The 18,857-nt window shown below is 35.2% G+C and overlaps 1 protein-coding gene across 8 annotated transcripts in view; it reads right to left on the bottom strand.

The window, feature by feature from the left end:
• Window positions 1–16,992: 16,992 nt before the first annotated feature.
• LOC18444985 (Nucleic acid-binding, OB-fold-like protein) overlaps window positions 16,993–18,857 on the bottom strand; it is a 37,018-nt gene continuing 35,153 nt past the window's right edge. For all 8 annotated transcript variants that reach the window (XR_016047622.1, XM_088855972.1, XM_088855966.1 and 5 more), the window contains one exon: window positions 16,993–17,309. Coding sequence is in view for 3 of the 8 variants with exons in the window: in XM_088855972.1 (XP_088712098.1) it covers window positions 17,221–17,309 (89 nt within the window). In the remaining 5 variants the exon portion in view is untranslated. The remainder of the gene's footprint in view (window positions 17,310–18,857) is intronic.

The following is an 18,857-nucleotide window of genomic DNA, read 5'->3' as shown; positions in this document are numbered from 1 at the left end:
TTTTGGAAGCAGACCTCAGGTAAAGAATCTATGGTTGTTTGTCAAATGATATGAATCTATCTCAAGGGCAAAAATTTATATGGGGAAAACCAAAATTATAGGAATTAATTGTTCAAAAAAAAAATATTCAGTTGGATTGGTTGAGTTTTTACAGTAGATATCTTACCCTCAAAATATTTGGATATTCCATTTACAGACGAAAGATTGCAAATTTCAGCACGGTATCCAATCGTCCATAGTGTTATTTTAAATTGGATGGATGGAACAATAGATATCTATCTTTTGGAGGATGAAAGCCTGTTTATCGTTTTTTCCAATGGTTTAAAAAACGGATCGGTGACCTGGATCGGGCTTCCAAAAAATGGATCCGGATCGGCTAATCAGCGATCCGGATCGGGAATCGGGTGAATCGGTCAGAATAAAGCTTAAAAAAAATCCGAAAAAATTATTAAAATTCATTATAAATATTATTTTTTAGGAATTCAATAAGAAATGAGGGTACTCCATTAAGAATTTTCATGTTTTTGAATGAATATACGAATATTGATGTGTTCTTTCCCTGCATGAACCGCCGTTCAACATTTAATTTATAGCACACAAAGGATAAACATAGAATTATCATGGAATAAGTATATCAACCTACATGGACTACAATAAAGCATAAAATTAGTAACATTTGATCTAAAAATAAAATGATAGACGACGTTATTGTTCTTCTTGGTCACGCTGGTGCCATTGATTGAATTCGTTTAACAATTAATTGATTCGATCTAAAAACGAATCATCGATATTAGCAGGCGTCTGACTATTCCCAAATCTTTGAGTGTTAGTGTTTTGTTGTGTTCCCAATCTAAAATCCCCGAAGATTATCCATCCTTCATGCTCACCTGCACTGTCGTGCTCATCCCTACACTGTTGCTGTTGGGACTCGATATGTGAATAATATCGCTGGGATAGGGTGGCCTCAGAATCATCATCTCTCTCATTTTCTCTTTGAATAATAAGGATTAAAAAAAAAATTAACAAATTTTCCAAAAAATCGATCATGGATTAAAAAAAAAAAATCACAAATTTCTAAAAAATTCTATCATGGATTACAAAAAAAAATTCGATCATGGATTAAAAAAAAAAAATCACAAATTTTCAAAAAATTCTATCATGGATTACAAAAAAAAATTCGATCATGGATTAAAAAAAAAAAATCACAAATTTTCAAAAAATTCAATCATGGATTACAAAAAATTCGATCATGGATTACATAAAATTCGATCATGGATTACATAAAATTCGATCATGGATTACAAAAAAAAACAAACAAAAAAAAACAAAAAATTCGATCGTGGATTACAAAAAAAGAAAAAAACAATTCGATCATGGATTACAAAAAATTCAATCATGGATTACAAAAAACTCTATCATGGGTTAAAAAAAAACAGAAAACAAAAAATTCGATCATGGATTACAAAAAAAAAAACAAACACTTCGATCATGGATTACAAAAAAGAAACAAACATTTCGATCATGGATTACAAAACATTCGATCATGGATTACAAAAAATTCTATCTTGGGTTACAAAAAAAAAAAAAGTTCGATCATGGATTACAAGAAAAAAAAACAAACATTTCGATCATGGATTACAAAAAATTCGATCATGGATTACAAAAAATTCTATCATGGGTTACAAAAAAAACAAAAAATTTGATCATGGATTACAAAAAAAAAAAAAACAATTCGATCATGGATTACAAAGAAATCTATCATGGATTACAAACAAAAAAAAAAAAAAATCCGTACAGGACTCGCCGATTCCGTACAGTGAATCGGCGAGTCACTATGCAGAATCCTCCGGTTCTCTCTAGAACCGGACAATCCCCGGTTTTTTCACCGATTCGATCCGTCCATGGCGATTTCCGAGTCGAACCCGGTTCGACTCGGTGTTTTTTTAAACACTGGTCTAAACATTTCTTCACCTTATATAACTTATGGGCACATTCCTTAAATAGGTTAAATAGAATCTTATGGACCCTTCTCGGTCCAAGACCACTCTACCTAGAACCAGACCCAATGGGGGGCTCAGGGATCCGACCCACGCCTGACATGGGGATTCAAGTCGGGTCAGGTCGACCCAACCTGGGTCTGACCCAATTTTTTATTTTTAAAATTTAATTCTTAGCTACGTATTTATTTTTTATCTTGGCATTATTAGAGATAATCAATATTAAATAGTTCAATTCAAGAGAAATGTTTTGGTAACTTTTTGGGCAATTAAGTAAAATGTGATTTACTTAATTTGTATAATAACTACTATAGGGAAAGGTTTTTATGATTTCCCTACAGCATAGAAGATATGTGCTTCCCCTACCATCCAGCCTTCCAATTTTGATCATGAGAGCCACTCACTGTTTGATCTTAGATCCGACATCTCAAAATATTTTATTTTTAGTTTTTTTATATAAATTTTATGAATATATAATTTGGTACGTGCCATCTTCTCATTGGGGTGCACCTATAAAAAATATTAAAAATAATTTATCGATAAAATACAATGACCAAAATACCCCTTTACATTTTTTAGAGGTATTTTGGTCATTTTATTTTATTGAAAATTTTTTTTTTTTTTTGTTTTTTTTTTTCAGTAGTGCGAATTTAGTAGAGGATGGGACATCCAAAATTTGGTGTCAAAATAGTTTATATATATGAAAAAAATTAAAATAAGATAGTGTAGAGGTATGACATTGCGATTGGGGCAATTTTAGCCCTCCATTCAGAATGGAGGGTCAGATAAGGGGTATATAAGTTTAATGCTATAGGAGAAGCGTAGAAAGCTTGCCCATAACTATGTATTGTTATAGCTATATGTATACTATAATTATTTATTTATATATTAAAGACTAATATAAAACCTAGGTCAGTCGACCTAAAACAAATTTCAAATTTCAGGCTCATGTAAACATGAATTTCAAATAGTGCAACACAATAAAATACATAATACATGTTAACAATAGGTTTTTTTTTTTTTTAAAAAAAAAGTACTCATTACTTAATGTCAAAATTAAATTTGGTTCATAGTTAGCAAGTCTTCGTTTAAAACATGATATCTAAAAAAAACAAATGATTTTTATAGATCCATTAAGAACTCTGAGTTTTTCAAAATATCTTCCTAATATCATGCTTTTTAGTGAAACCGAGATAAATCTGTATTTTCTCTTCTTGAAAAAAAACTTTTCAAATAAATTTATTCCCTATAATATTATTTCTTCATCAACATAATATTATTGAATCTTGGTTTAAAGATAAGTACATTAACAATGGGAGTAAATTGAAAATCTTGATTTAACAAAAAATTCCATAAAAAATTTCACCAATGAGTCCCTTAAAAAAATCAATGAAAAATTTCAAGCATTATATTTCCCAAAAAAAAAAAAATCGAAACAATCTTATATTACAAAATAATAGGTCGAATTAGAAGAAGAGTAACTCAATGAATTATTTTATTTTTTTATTTATGTCTTTAAACCGATAGTGTCATTAAAAAGAGCAATAGAGAGATTCAATGATACTAAAGATTTAGGTAGCTAGGTATTCAGTGCAAGATTTGAATTTATTTAAGCATTTTGTTGCTGTTGTTTTTTTTTTTTGTATAGAGAAGTTTGATTAATTTCATAATTTATGTTTTATTTTTTATTTCATTTGTGTCTACAACATAGTATTTTGGATGGATCACTATTTTATATATTTAAGTCTTAGTATTTTCTTTTAATTAACTACAATCCTATATAGATGAAGTTTAGGTAAGGCCCAGGCTCTATGAAAACAAAATAAAGTTTCACCTCAAATCCTTGTGTGGAAAGCACTTTTGGCAACTAAAATCTCCATGATGGTTCTAAAATCAATTTCCAACACCAACAATGAAACTAAAAGAATGATACAAATATTGTGGATCTATGAATGCTTATTTTTAAAGCGAAATTGATGGCATAGATTGATTTTTGCATTAGAAAATATAGTTAGAGCTTTAAATCCTCTGTTTTTTTCACAAACACAATGTTCAAGATGAGATGATCGATGTGAAGGTTTTTCAATACTTGAATTGCAATTTTCGATGATTTAAGAGGTGGGGCTTTACTTATTTTGATGGTATTGCAACACTATCAAACCATTTTCCATCATATATTGAGGACGTTTTTTGTTTTGGGAAAGGTTTCTACACTTCCCCTACAACAGCTGTCCATTTTTTATCAAGAGAGCCGCTTTGATCTTAGATCCGATGTCTCAAAGAATTTTATTTTTAATTTTATTTTATAGAAATTGTGTGAATATGAAATTTGGTACGTGACATCTTCTTATTGGAGCGCACCTATAAAAAATATTAAAAATAATTTTTAGATAAATATAATGACCAAAATACCCCTTGAAACTTTTCGGGGTATTTTGGTTATTTTATTTTATTGAAAATATTTTTTTGTATTTTTTGATAGTGCTAGTTTAATAGAGAATTGGAGTAAAAAATTTTATGCCAAACTAGTTTATAAAAAAATTTACAATAAAATAATGTTGAGACGTGACAATGTGATTGGGGCAATCTTAGCCCTCCATTCCGAATGGACGGTTCGATAAAAGGAAGCATATAATTTTTATGTTGTAGGGGAAGCTTAGAAAGCTTGCTCTTTTGTGTTTTTCTTTGAAAAATAATCCTATAACTTGGTTCATAATTCTTATTATTTGCTAATTAGTTCTTGCGTTTAGTATTGTTCTTGTTGTTTCATTTTATGCGCCCAATAGATCTACAATATATTTTGTGTTATGACAACAGAGTTAGCATTGTTGCTGGATTTATTGAATGTTTCAACAAAAAGTTGTCAAATATTACTCTAATGACAATAGTAAGATTATAAACTTATTGTTTAATAACTTTAATGTTATCTTTACAATAGTTGCAAATCACAATCCTATATTGTGTTACATTTACATATATGGTTTTTTCGCTAAATTTTTTGAACCAAATCAAAAATATTCATGGTTTTCTCACTACATTTTTTGAACAAAATTCAAATATTAATTTATAAATTCAAATGACAAAAATAAAATATCAAAAAATTCACAAAAATTCAAATAAATATTCTAAAAATCACATAACATAAAATAAATTAACTTTGATGAGAATCGGATCCATTAGATTTAGGAAATTATTAATACATGGGAGCACTCTACCTTAAACTGCGAATCACGATCCTCCTAGCCTTCTCAAACTGACCCTGCAGTTCCCATGACCCACAATCCAATGCAGGGGTTCATGATTGGACCACCAAAGTCAGCCAATAAACTAAAGGATGCAATCCCAGTTTATGGATTTCAGTTTCTCCTCTAAAGGAAAAAATCATGGTCCTTTAAACCATGATGCAAATATGACTCTATGGTGCATAGGGGTAATTTCTCGCACATGTACACGTTTCACCCTCATTAGCGAATCTCAAAACGACTATATATATACATGTCGTGTGATGATACAACGATGATGTTTTAACCTTGTCTCTAAAGGCTATTCATCACATGCAAGGGCCACACGGTCCCTTGGCTCTCATCCAAGCATACACCGACCTCATCAAGGGTTAACTTATTAAACCCTTCTCGGTTAGATCGATATGCACAGGTATCTTAGGTTTTTTCAAATCTCGGCTGGCCTAGCTTGTCGATCCTTATTTGAGTATCAGCAAATATCATTTACCTCGTACTGCCCACAAAAAGACCACACTCATAAAGCTTTTAAATGCCCCATAGACCCAATAGTTTCACACATATCTCCTTCCTATATATGTCTATATAGGAAGCGGTCATAAGTTTATCTAATTGAGATATGTTGAGTTAACGGTCCTTTTTATATCAAGTCCATCTTTATGTTCTGGTTTCCAAATGGTGCTCCATATAACAAAATTTCAGTGTCATTATTTTTGGTGGCTCCCTAAAAGTTATTCCTTTGGAGCTTCTCTAGTGCGCCGATTGTGGTGGAGGATGGTTTAAATTTGAATCACCACTGGATTTGGAATCAGAGTAATGCATGAAATGAGCAAGGTCAGTCTCCCAAAGTACAAAAATGTTTCAAATCTTCATTGATAAATTGCTTATAATTAGGGGAGGCATTCTCCAAAATTATGTCTTTTGATCAGGGAGTGATCACTTGATGACCCACAAAGCCATTTCTTGAAAGAACTAATGTGACTCAAGGTTGGGGCCTAAGACCCCTTAAATAAGGTACAAAAATCACATAATTTCATACTAAAATATTTTAGAACATTATTGTCAAGGGAAAGGTTTCTATACTCCCCCTACAACATAGAAGTTCTATCCTTCCCTTACCATCCAGCCGTCTAATTTTGATTAAGAAAGCCATTCACCGTTTTATCTTAAATCTGATATCTCAAAGTATTTTATTTTTAATTTTTGTAATAAAAATTTTTTGAATATGAAATTTGGTATGTTCCATCTTCTCATTGGGGTGCACCTATAGAAAATATTAACAATAATTTTTCGATAAACAATAATGACCAAAATACCCCTTGAATCTTTTAGGGGTATTTTGGTCATTTTATTTTGTTTAAAATATATTTTTTTATATTTTTGGCTAGTGCAAATTTACTAGAGGGATGGACATACAAAATTTGGTGCCAAAATAGTTTATAGAAAAAAAATTAAAAATAAAATAGTGTAGAGACGTTACATTGTGATTGCCGCAAATCTTAACCCTCCATTCAAAATGGACGGTTGGATACGGGGAGGATAGAACTTCTATGTTGTAGGGGAAGCATAAAAACTTACCCATTTGTTAATTAGGTGGAAAAGATAATTAATTAGGTGCAAAAGATAAATTAAGAAAGAGAGAGGACATGATTTCATGAGATTCAGGGCACATTATTTCTAATATTTCTTGTTTCATTGCGACTAAATATTTGTTCTGAAAAAAAAAAGAACATTAACATAGAAAATAATTTAAAGTAACTCTCCCATTTAACATGCAAAATCGTCTATTTGAACTTCTTGCTCTCCTTGTCATCATGCTTTCTCTTCCTACACACTCTGCAGAAAGCTCTTATATTGAAACTCGCTTTGAAAATCAAAGCAACCATTACTTGAGCAAGGCAAGATTAAACCTCTGAAGAGTAGTAAGGGAAGATTGATCATTCGATTACCTCAAGAAATTGTATGAGAAACAAAAGGTAGTTTTGATACTTCAATTGTCCAGGACCCCATGGAATTTTACATTAAAGAGACTCTTCAATATGAAAACTAAAGGCTAGTTTCAAAACAATGTCAAAGGGCAATGTGTCACGAACCCGTGCCCGGTCGCCCTCCATTAGGGTAATGTTGGACTATCGGGGCCGGGTTGTGATACAAAACCTCATTATACAATTTGAAAATGGTGGAAACTAAAAGGGCAGTTTCAAAACAATGATAAAGGGTAATTGCAACCTAATTATACAATTTGAAAATAGGAAGTATCTAGAAAAAGCATTAGGTGGAGGCCCATTGTATATGGCAGGGCAAGTTCTCACTTTATAGAAATGGATTGAAAAAGGAGTAGCTTTGCCCCATATCACAAATCCAATGTCAATCTCTTTATGGATTCGAGTGCAAAGCTCCCTGCCTAATGTTGACATCCTAAAAACATTAGATCCTATAGACACCTGATATTTGGCTCAGCATCCAAGACCTAGTTTAGGCAATTTCTTTATCTTAGACTATAGGTAAAACTCCTAATCACCCACATGAACCCTCCAGTACATTGTAGGACCCAACAAATACCTAAATAGACCATACTAACACCTTATACCCTAGGAAAACTTAGACATTTGCACATCAAACCTATTCCTTGTCGTAGGGAATTAAAAAAGCTCTCCAATAGTCTAAAAATCGCTCAATTATGATATACTGATAATATCTAAAGTGACCCTCTATTCCTCTACGAAAAACAACTTACCTAATTCTAGTTTAGTCCTTTAGGCCTAAATCAAGATTCAAACCTAAGTCTATTCCTAGGAACTCCATACCAAATCCTAAAACCCTATATCTGACCCACAAGAATCTTATCTTACTCCCTTCTTATATCATATATCAGATATCAATTTTATTCGCTCCAGCGACTATATTTTAAGGATATTCCGACCATGCTTTCTTTTCTTGTACTTTTCATTTTAAATTATTTTATTTATTTACTTTCATTAAATTCATATTATTTGTTTCCTTTGCTTCTTATGTGAGTCTCCTTTTCGGTTAAGTGGTTTAGGAAATTTAAGATGCAATCTAAGCGATATGATAATCGTAGTAGTACCCTATGGTGTGGTGCCAGTGGTGATGTGTGTTGTTAAAGTACTGTTTATAATGGCTCCAAAAATAAATTACATAAAGTAAATTAAAAAATACAAGCTACACCATTTCCATTATAGAAGAAAAGTGAGTACAATGACCAAACACTTACCTCGATTATAGGATTCGAATAGTACCAGGCCAATTAAACAATGCTCTTAGACAAGCCAGTTTTGATAAAGAAAGAGGAAGGAAAACATAAGAAGATATCCAAAAGGGGGCAAAATGGGCCAAACCCCTACTCGCCTCCAAGGTTTTAAGCATTGGATGGTAGTCGTGTCCTAGCTCTCTTGTCAAAGGCCTTAGGAATTTGTATTAACTTCATCTTGCTTGGGTTTTGTTTGAAAGGTTTTGGTATTTTGCTAATCTAGGGTTAGGGTTAAGTTGGAAAGTAAGTATGGTTAATCGGGTTTGGGTTAGAGTTTCTCTATCCAAGGTGGTTTCTTTCTCTAGAATCCTCTACTATGTACACCAAGCAAATGACTTCCAACAGCAAATGACTTCAAAAATTTAAAATGGATAAGGTTTGGCCTTTATATAGAAAGACCTTAAAACATGGGTAGCTTATTAAAAGTATGGGTCATACATAGGTTGATTATCATATTTTATCCCATCATAATGCAAAAGGGCAATTTTGTTGAGGTGAAAATGCTTGAAAATATCAATATTTGCCCTTAACTATCCATTTGAGCACTTAATTCTTCATTCTTGGCAATTAAATGGACAATCGAACACTGCCAAAATCATAGTTAATCGCATTATGATTGTTTTGGAACAAATTTGAGTTAAAAACTCCAAGATTTGGAAGTTTTGAATCTTTTTGCAAATGAATATCCAAAAATTTGCAACATTTTATTTTTCATATACATTTTTTTCTTATTTGGCTAGATTTTTGTCAACTTTTCTTTTTTTCAGTGCCATAGAATCATAGAACTCCATTCTACGAATGCTTCACGCCAAATTTCACCCCAAAATTTCCATGTATCCAATAGGTTATGGGCCTTTGAAGGAGCCAAAACCATGTTCTTCAACAATGTTTCAAAAACCAGATACAAGTTGGCCCTGAAATCACCCTTCATCTCCAGGTTGATCATGGCTTTCCATATACAAATAGAAAGGTAGTTGATTCTTGATTTCGATGCACAAAGTTTATTGAAAAACTTCTCCTAGACTGGGAGAAATTGCCGAAAAACCAAACACAAGTGATGGAACTAAAAGATCGCATGACGTTAAAAATACATTTTTTTTCTAAAATAAAACCATGCTCTAGTGACAAAACCCCAAAAAATATATCTTATCATAAAGCTTTCAATCCGTAGAAAAACATATCTAAAGTCTGGACTATCTCCACAGCGTTTGAGAGCTACCAACATTGAAAAACCACCAAATGGGTCATTTTGCTATATTTGTTTTACCCAAAAACTATAGTAACACAACTTAACTTTTCATTAGCATGCTACAACTCAAACATTTCGCAAATAGTCAAATGTTGTCAGATTGACAACAAATTTTACAATTAAAGATTTTTGATCACTTGTTACCATTTCTAAAAGTTTAGGATCTGTCAATTCTGACTTTTGAGGTTTTCTTTGTAATTTACCCTCTTTTATGTGCTCCACATGCTATGGATGATAGTTCGAGGATTGTTTTCATTGTATGTCCTTCTTCAATCATCATTTTGAGCTCATATTTGGGGTACATCCTAGGGGTGTCTTAGATTAGATTTGGGATCAATTTGGGGCTCATTTGCACTTTTTTCTCCAACTTGCAATCATGCATTTTATTGACTTGGGCCATAAGTGACTCTAGAACTCATGGTCATTATTCCTCAAATTTGGGCCCAACATGTATTAATTTTGGGACCTTTTGCCACCATCCATGTTTCCAATAGTTTTTGTCATAGATTCCTATCGGGCTGACGGCTTTACATACTTTGACGAGTGAGCCTTATTTTTGCTGAAAACCAACACCACACCCATATTTTAAGGATTTTTAGGACGATGTAATACTTGAATGCCTACACTCCGGTTACAAATAGGCCTTTTGGTACGGGTTTTCCATGTGTAATAGGAAATATACACAAACACCCCTAGCATATTTTTGGTGGGGACCCTTTTTTTACCACTTGAGTCCTTTTATTTTTAGTATTATTCTTCCTAAGAAAGAGGTAGTCCCTATCTCTCAAGATTCTTATAGCCCAAGACATGTAAGGGCAGAAGTAGGGAGTGAAGAGTTTGTCATCTAATATGGGGCCCATTGAGTTTTAAGTTCTTCAAACCTTAACTAGGACTCCAACAAAGGGGTGCACACATGCTACATGTATGCATGCAGGCCCAATCTAGTAAGCACATATGGCTATCGAATTGGCCCAATTGTTGTTGGCTTACCTGGAAACGGTCTAGAGCAAATTGAGGACAGGTCAGTCCCCCCTGCATGCAACCCATAACTGGTTTGTACAAGCTCAGATCTAGGCCGCATGAGCCCAAAAGCAATTGTGCATGGCCAATTCATGAACATAAATGCCCTAATCTATGTCGTACACGTCCTGATCTAGGTTGTGCTTCGCGAAATCTAGGCGACATACATCCTAATCAGAACTGCATGTGGTTTTTTCCAGGTTGCTTGTGATAGGTTTGTGACCACATGCGATCGCTTTTCAGTCCACCTAGAAGTAAATAGCCAGCACCCTACACTAAGTTTTTTATCACGTCTGGATCAGTGTCTCCTCCATCTATTAGAATACCGATCAGATAACGATCAATTGCTTTAATGACTTTATGGTACTGTCAGACCGTCCAAACCCACAACCTATGGTCACCACCACAAAGTTACATTCTCGTTGTCAGCAGATCGACCCTCCTATGTACAGCCAATGCTACATGCATTCATATTGCTTTTTGTCATTTTCTATCAGGCTGTTAGAAATATCGCCAACAAGCTTTCCACCTTCTAAGCACTCATCATCCTGTCATCCACACACATCAAGACTGTACTCCCATGTGCCCTGGAAATATTTTTCCCAAGACAATCCTCTTTTTCACAAGACATCAATTTAGGCTGCAATAGTGCAACCTGATGATGCTTATGATCATGACTTGTGTAATTATCTATTTATCTAAACAACTATGAGTGCATGGTCAAGACTATGCCATCTAGCCATTGAGATACTCTTGAAGATCTAGGAATTTGGACTACCTTCAACAGTCAAGGTATCCTCTCAGGTGCCAGCTTTCCTCAGTTTGCTTATTGACACATCCACCGCCTCTCCCAAAAATTCAAATGATAGCACACTTCGTACTGGCAATGAAACTTGAGTTGACTTAGGTCATGAGAAGGCAAGTCCCCACAAATCTTGCACTCTCAACTAAAAGTAATTGTAGCCAAGCCAAGGTACATAACGTTGGAATGGAGGCTCTCGACCTTCAAGATCTATTGAGGACTGTACAATATCTCAGAGATCAACAACATGCCATAAAACAACACACTGTAATACCTACACCCGTCACCTTTGTAATCCAGCTTCCTCCCGCCACGAGTCTACCTATCCCCTCCATGTATCAGAATCAAGTATACCTCAACCTATATCACAATACCAATAATTCCCTCAGCAGACCTTTCCTTAAATCGCTCACCAAATTAACCTTGCCTAAACCCAACCAATAACACAATATAGAACCTTAATAAACCCTTAAACAAACCAAATTGTTTACCTAAACATACCACAAACCCAAACTGCACCCTTCTCCATTACCACATTCCGCACCCACTCAGAGTATTACCTCTTTGGCAGCCACCATGGTAGCCCAGTCATCACCAATAACTCCACGACTTGCCACCTTACCTACTACCACCTATATTCCCTTATTCACCCAACAAAAAAACAAAAAAAACTGTTGTTTCCTTCCAAGGCACACTTGAAGAAAGATTGGCCAAACACGAAAAGAAGGATAACCTACCTCCAAAATCTCATATCTAGGAAACCTTAGGCATGAAAAGCCTATGTTGCGCAGGATTTGTCCTTCATGATTTCAAAATTAAGTACAAGGGACAAGGAGACCTTGGACTCTATATAGAGAGTTTCTTAATGGTCCCAAGAGAATGAAACCAACCTTCACCTGTAGTCTAGAAGGTGAACCTCATTCATAGCACTACCAACAGATGAATGATATCATCGTCGACCGTGATGGGATGTTCTAATGCTTTGACCAGCACTACAAGAACAATGCACTGCATCTGACAACACTGTCAAAAATTTCCTAGCTCAAGCAAAAGACTAAGGAATTTATTATCAACCAGGATTCTCAACTAAGAGATCATGCCAAGATCAGTTTGATCCTTCAGGGGGTCAATTGTGAATACAGGCATCTCATCCTTCGAGGAGGACTCCTAACGTCCCTCGGTTCAATAATTCAAGATCTCATTATACGAAAAGATAGATTCCCCCATGAACACGTGATAAGAAGATCCATGAGATAGTTGAACTTATGCAAACGCAACCAATAGAGCCAAAGACTACATTCGTCACTAATCCCAGTTAGATCGACATCACCAAATCCTTGCCAGAAGCAAACCAATTCGGAATGTCCAAGGGCTCGAATACTACAAAAACTCAGCTAGGAAAACTCTCCAAGCTTTATATTCAAGTAAGAGGAAAGATATTAATTGCAAGTTTATCCCCATCAAAGAGCTTATGGAACATGTCCCTAAGCTTCTACTTGATCGCAGACTAATGAACCTTCCAGAGAATCTTGCTTCTCTTGCCTATGACGTCAAAGACAAAAGTAAGTCGTACCACTGACACTAAAACCATTCCCAATTACAAAAAACTATATTCGCAAAGTGATCCAAAACCTCATCGACAACAAGAAGGTTACAGTGAGAGGAGAAGAGCAAAAGAATGTCTAATTGCATATTTAGAAGTTAGGGATCTTCAACAACCCCCCCAGAGCATGTCTCTAACCCAATACATCAAGCAGCACCTATTGTCATGACAATATCCCAACCTACAGAGCATCAAAGCCACACAATCCTTAACATGGTGAAGCAAGAAGAAATCATCCAACCAAATCCCATTATCATATCACCCATAAAGATCACTTGCAAGAGGATAACGAAGATATCGTCATAAAAATCTTAGTGTCATAGAGCTCCCCTAAACCCCAAGAGGAAGAGATAATCTCAACAACTTCTCTCTTCATATGAAGTGAGGATCCTGATATCCTTTCTTCACTAGCGCCTCTAATAATCATTTACTAGCAGCACTCAACCTTGCCCTTGTGTTTCTCCTCTTTAATGACTCTTTGAGCTCCTTCACTCGGCAAGAATAAGTCTATAAATCAATGAAGGTCATTGCTAATATTATTCAAGAAAGAACAGGCCAGCCCACCCAAGCGGTTCAATGGTCCTCTAAGATGCCATCAAAGTACAATTTATCCAAACACTTAAGTTGGATTCAAGTTCCTATCTATCATTGAATTGTTAACTAGCTCATAGTTCATAGGAAGTAGATAGAGAAGACCATGTGTAAGAACACATGTTCTAGCATATACAATACAAAGTAAGTCTAGCATGATTAGTCAACTTATTGCAATCGATTACCTTCAATGATGATGACATTCATGCACATACATTCATGTTTTCATAATTATTCCCTCCACATCACAGTGCACATGCCATGATGCACCACTCAACGTATGATGGCAGGTCAACAATAGGGCAGCACTTCATCCCTGCCCTTCATGATACTAGACAAGCTTAACATCAATAAGGAAATGTTGGAGCCATTCAACCTTCCCATTGCAGCTTATGAAAACACAAGATGACATGCTATCATAATGTTGCCTCTCACCAGCCTATGATTCAACAGGTATGCTCTTATGTTTCTGATGTTGAAGACTCCTTGAATCTTTTGTAGGGGCGATCTTGGCTCCACAATAAGCTAGCTATCCCTCGACTCTACACTAATACCTTAAGTTTCCTACTCCAAAGTGATTGGTTGGAGTCCCTTTGGAATTCATCTTTATGGATATGGAAGGAAGAACCAAGTTAAAAGAGTACGAAGAGAACAAGGAATCAAGTGAAGTTCCTTCCCTCTCTTCACGAGAGCCATATTGTGTCATGATCTCCTACGAGAGCAATCCATTTATCATGGCCACCTCGTACTAGATGAGGTAGCCATTGATTTTCAATTTTTTAGGAATGCGGATCTTCTAATGCTTCAAAATGGTTATTTCCCAAGATTTCGTCCGAGATAATGGCCTATGTCGGGAGTGTCAAGGGGCAGTCATGTCCATTCCCTTCTCTCATTATACTAAGATGGAGTGTCATGATCACTGAGTGTAGGATGTGAATGATCCTATTTGGAAATAAACCAAGGGAATCCTCAACCCTTGTTTGCTTTTGGAGGTATTCAAGACCTCTCTGATGTGGCAACTTCCTTTCAACCTGACGAGAGAAAGACTTCCCTTGTTCTTTCAGTGGTTTCACTGTCATCCACTTATGCACTTCTTTCCCATCACCCAACTAAGCAGATTGATAGTTTTGAAAAACAAATTTCTAAACTATGGGGTCTACATGTTCAGGTCCTCCGAGAATAACTACGTAATTTCTCAAGTATTTTTTAAAACACCCCGTTTTACTATCATCCTGTTATCCATTGAAGCCTTGGTTGACCATGAGAGTTACCTACTCGTCCAAGATCCAAAAAACAAGTAGGTGTGGGGCACAAAGTGTTGCGTCCTGCTCAAAGCCTCAACAACCAGCCCAAATCTCAAGTCAATACAAAATAACTTTCAAAAACATAAAAACAATAAAAAGATATAGGATAGCCTAACCCACTTTTTTGAGAAATAAGGCCCACAAACCCCCAAACCTTCCTAATGAGAGGAGCCTAATCCCCACCGATGAGAGTCTTCAAGAGCGAGAACCTAATGAGAGATGGATCATGAAGAACTGTTGATCCAAGTGGAGAGGTTTAAGCGAAAGCTGGAATGGAAGTCTACAGCTACAATTGAGGAAACAATTTATGTCAACCTAGGAACAGGGGAGGAACCTAAGATGACCAAGTTCAAATCCTCACTATCTTCCAATGTGCATGAGCATATGGTTGCTTTTCTTAAGGAGCACCAAGAAACTTTAGCATGGTCATACAATGACCTTAACCTCGCTAAGAACTACTTGATCCTTTAATCCAATGCCAAACCAATTCAACAACGTCTGCACAAGCAAGCACTTCACTTCATTCTCAAAAGCAAAGAAATTGATCAGCTATTCAAGAGCTAGATTCATTTTACCAGTTGACTGCTTTGAATGGCTTCCAAAATGATCATAATTCCAAAGAAATAGGATGTGTGCAAGTGTGTTGACTATCAGGATATGAATAACGCATGCTTAAAGAAAATTTTCATTTGTCAAATACAGATATGTAGGCCAAGAATACAACTGAGCATGAGGTATTCCTTTATGGATGGCTTCTCAGGTTACAATTAGATAAATATGGCTATTGGAGACTAACGAAAGACCGCATTCACCAGGGATTTACTATTACCAAGTCATGTCATTATCGATCCATGACCATGGTCTTCCAGGGCATGTTGCCTGATAATATAGAAGACTTTAAAGTCAAAAACAAGAAAAAAACACATTCTATATCTCCAATGAGTGTTCGTGAAGCTTTGAGAATATTAATTAAAGCTCAATTCCCAGAAGTATGCCTTTAGTATTGAATCTGATAAAGCTGCTAGCTTTCATCATCAGTCACTGGGTAATCAAAGCATATCTCTTATTAAGATAAAGGCAATTATAAAAGTGTGATCCCCTGCCAATATCCAACAAATTAGGGGACTTTAGCATAGAATTCAAGCACTTCATCTCTCAACTTGCAAATAAATGTGTGCCATTTAATCGTCTCCTTAGAAGGATGTTCCATTCATATGGAACCAGGATTGTCAAAAGGCCTTTGATAAGAAAAAAGATAAACTTAACGTGCCAGTCCTAGGCCCTCCAATCCAAGATCGCCTTATGTTCCTTCAAATCTCCATCATGGAGAAGACCATAAGGCCAATGTTGGGGCAATATGATGATGAAGAAAGAGAATGCACAATCTACTAAGTACTACCATAGATTATGACACCCCATATATATAAATATTAAGCAGCACTGCTTAGCGGCAGCTTAGCACTTATATGGGCAACTCAAAAGTTGCGGACTAAATGTCCATCAAGCTCATCTCTAAAATGGATCCTCTAAAATATATAAAGCAGTTCTTAATGCTTACCTATTCAATTGGCGACGCATGCTGAGTGAGTTTGACATTCAATATGTGATACAAAAGTCTATCAAGGGGCACACTACAGCCGATCATCTTGCCAAGCATGCAGTCCCAGAACGTACTGGGAGAATCTTTACAATAATAAATATTAAGGTGACATCAAGTGTAAATTTCTCGATAATAAATATGAGGATGATGATTAAGTGATGCAAGTTACCTAGTATAAAGCTACTTGTCTCAATAGTTTAGGAAGGATTTAAGGTTTGAATTTTGTAAATACCAACCTAAACGAAATAATCTAATGAGAAACATAATTAAAGATTACCTTAATTATTGAAGGGATTTCTTCCCATACTATCAACACTGAAGGGGAACAAAGCAAGCCATTTTGTACTAATGGTGGTGATAACTCTCAAATTTCCTCTAACAAAAATAAATCATGAATTCCCGCTAAGCAAAATAAATCATGTACTTATGCAGAATCCCAACTAGCAAGCACTCAAATAAAACTTAAAAAAGGAAACAATAGCATTAAGCCTGGACGACAGATTTACAAACAAGGTCAAAGTTGTGGGCTACAAATGGGACCACATCATTTAACTTTTGCAACTTTTCTTTGTTCGATTTGGCCTGTCTGAGGGCATTGCATCTCTATCCAACTGATAGGTATCATAGTTGCACCTGCAAAAACCCAATAAACAAACTTAAATAAGTGATCAGTAAAAATGGATGTAGTAAAACATATATTGCTACACATCATCTTTCAATGCCCTCCCTTTATGGAGTTATAAAATCAGTTTAGCCAAACACCAAACCATTTTGTAGGGCTACGAATCCGGTATGGTTCAAATAAAAAATAACTAGAATTGCACACCAGTGACATTCATTCAAAGTACAGGTGTCCAAGCTCTCAAAACATATTACTAGCGATGAAGCACCCTTGAAAACCACATGATCTATTTTTAGCAGAGTTAATGTTTGACCAAAATACTACCCAAGAAAACTTGACAAGAGCGGATCATGTACAAAATAGCTCAAGAGATTGAAAAATAAATAAATAACTAAACAAAATTGAGCAGATAATCACATTTAGGAGATTCATTGTCCTCTTGCAGGGCAAGCCATAACTCTCTCTGGTGCAATTTTGTCTTCTGAGAGTCTAAGCATGAGAATGCATGGCACATCCACAAGAATTAACTAATGTTCACATTTATGAAAGTGAACATCCTTGATTAGCAGTCATACATGGATGCATGTTACATGAAGGCATGTCAGAACATGTACACTGAGGATGCATATTGACTCAACTGTTTTCTTCCTTATATTGAAGTACACAGTATAATCTTCAAGCTACTGCATAAAGCTAGAAGGTGAAAAACATCTCTCTCTCTCTCCATAGAGACAGATTCTTGCCGAATAAGAAAACTCAGGCAAGTCGACTAGGACTCGCCTAAGTCACTCAACCTCAGCAGGCTGCTAAGTGCGAAACACGCACAACTCGAGGTATACATATTTGTAACTAATTAATATATTAATAATTGATTCAATCTTGGACTAAATCAATTCTAATTAATTTATAATTAACTTTCTATATACTTTTGATGATTTTATGATTTTTAATGATTCTTCTCTTGTTCAACACTTGTTTTGAGAATTTTTTTGAGAAAATGATCACCGACCTATTTTTTCTACTTTTTGGAAACTTTTTTATCACCTTTTATATACTTTTTGTGTTATTTCTAGTTTTTCTTCCTGACTTTTACCAATTTTCATGATTTCTACCAATTTTAAATTTCATTGGATTTTTGGGAAGCTCATTGCGGGGACTCAGGTGCGTCGACACGAACTCGCCCGAGTCACGTTGTGTAGGTGCATCATTCAATCGGTGCTCGATCCACCTAACAACAGGTTCTGGGAAAGCTAGTTGAAATAACAATTCTTATCGCGAAAAATAAAGAGAACTTTTCCAAGCTCCGCATCCGAACCATGATTTCTTTCATTAAGTGTTTCATAATGGCATTTGAAGCATACAAATATACGTGTTTGAAAGCATGCCTCCATGCCATAGCAGAAGATTCAATATTAAAATAAATTCCTGAATCTTTGCTTTCAGATTGAAGATCCAAGGATCCAATATAGTGTCTATCATGACTGCTATGCCAACCATATACCATATTGGAAGACCACAGTCAATTGTCAGTGTTAACAAAAGCAAAACACCAAATGCCT

Source organism: Amborella trichopoda, chromosome 13 (genome assembly GCF_054954075.1).
Source record: "Amborella trichopoda isolate Santa Cruz 75 chromosome 13, AtrichopodaSantaCruz75HAP2 v2.0, whole genome shotgun sequence".
NCBI classification, from domain to species: domain Eukaryota; kingdom Viridiplantae; phylum Streptophyta; class Magnoliopsida; order Amborellales; family Amborellaceae; genus Amborella; species Amborella trichopoda.
Note: the sequence above shows the minus strand (reverse complement) of the source record. Positions and strands in the feature narration are given on the sequence as shown.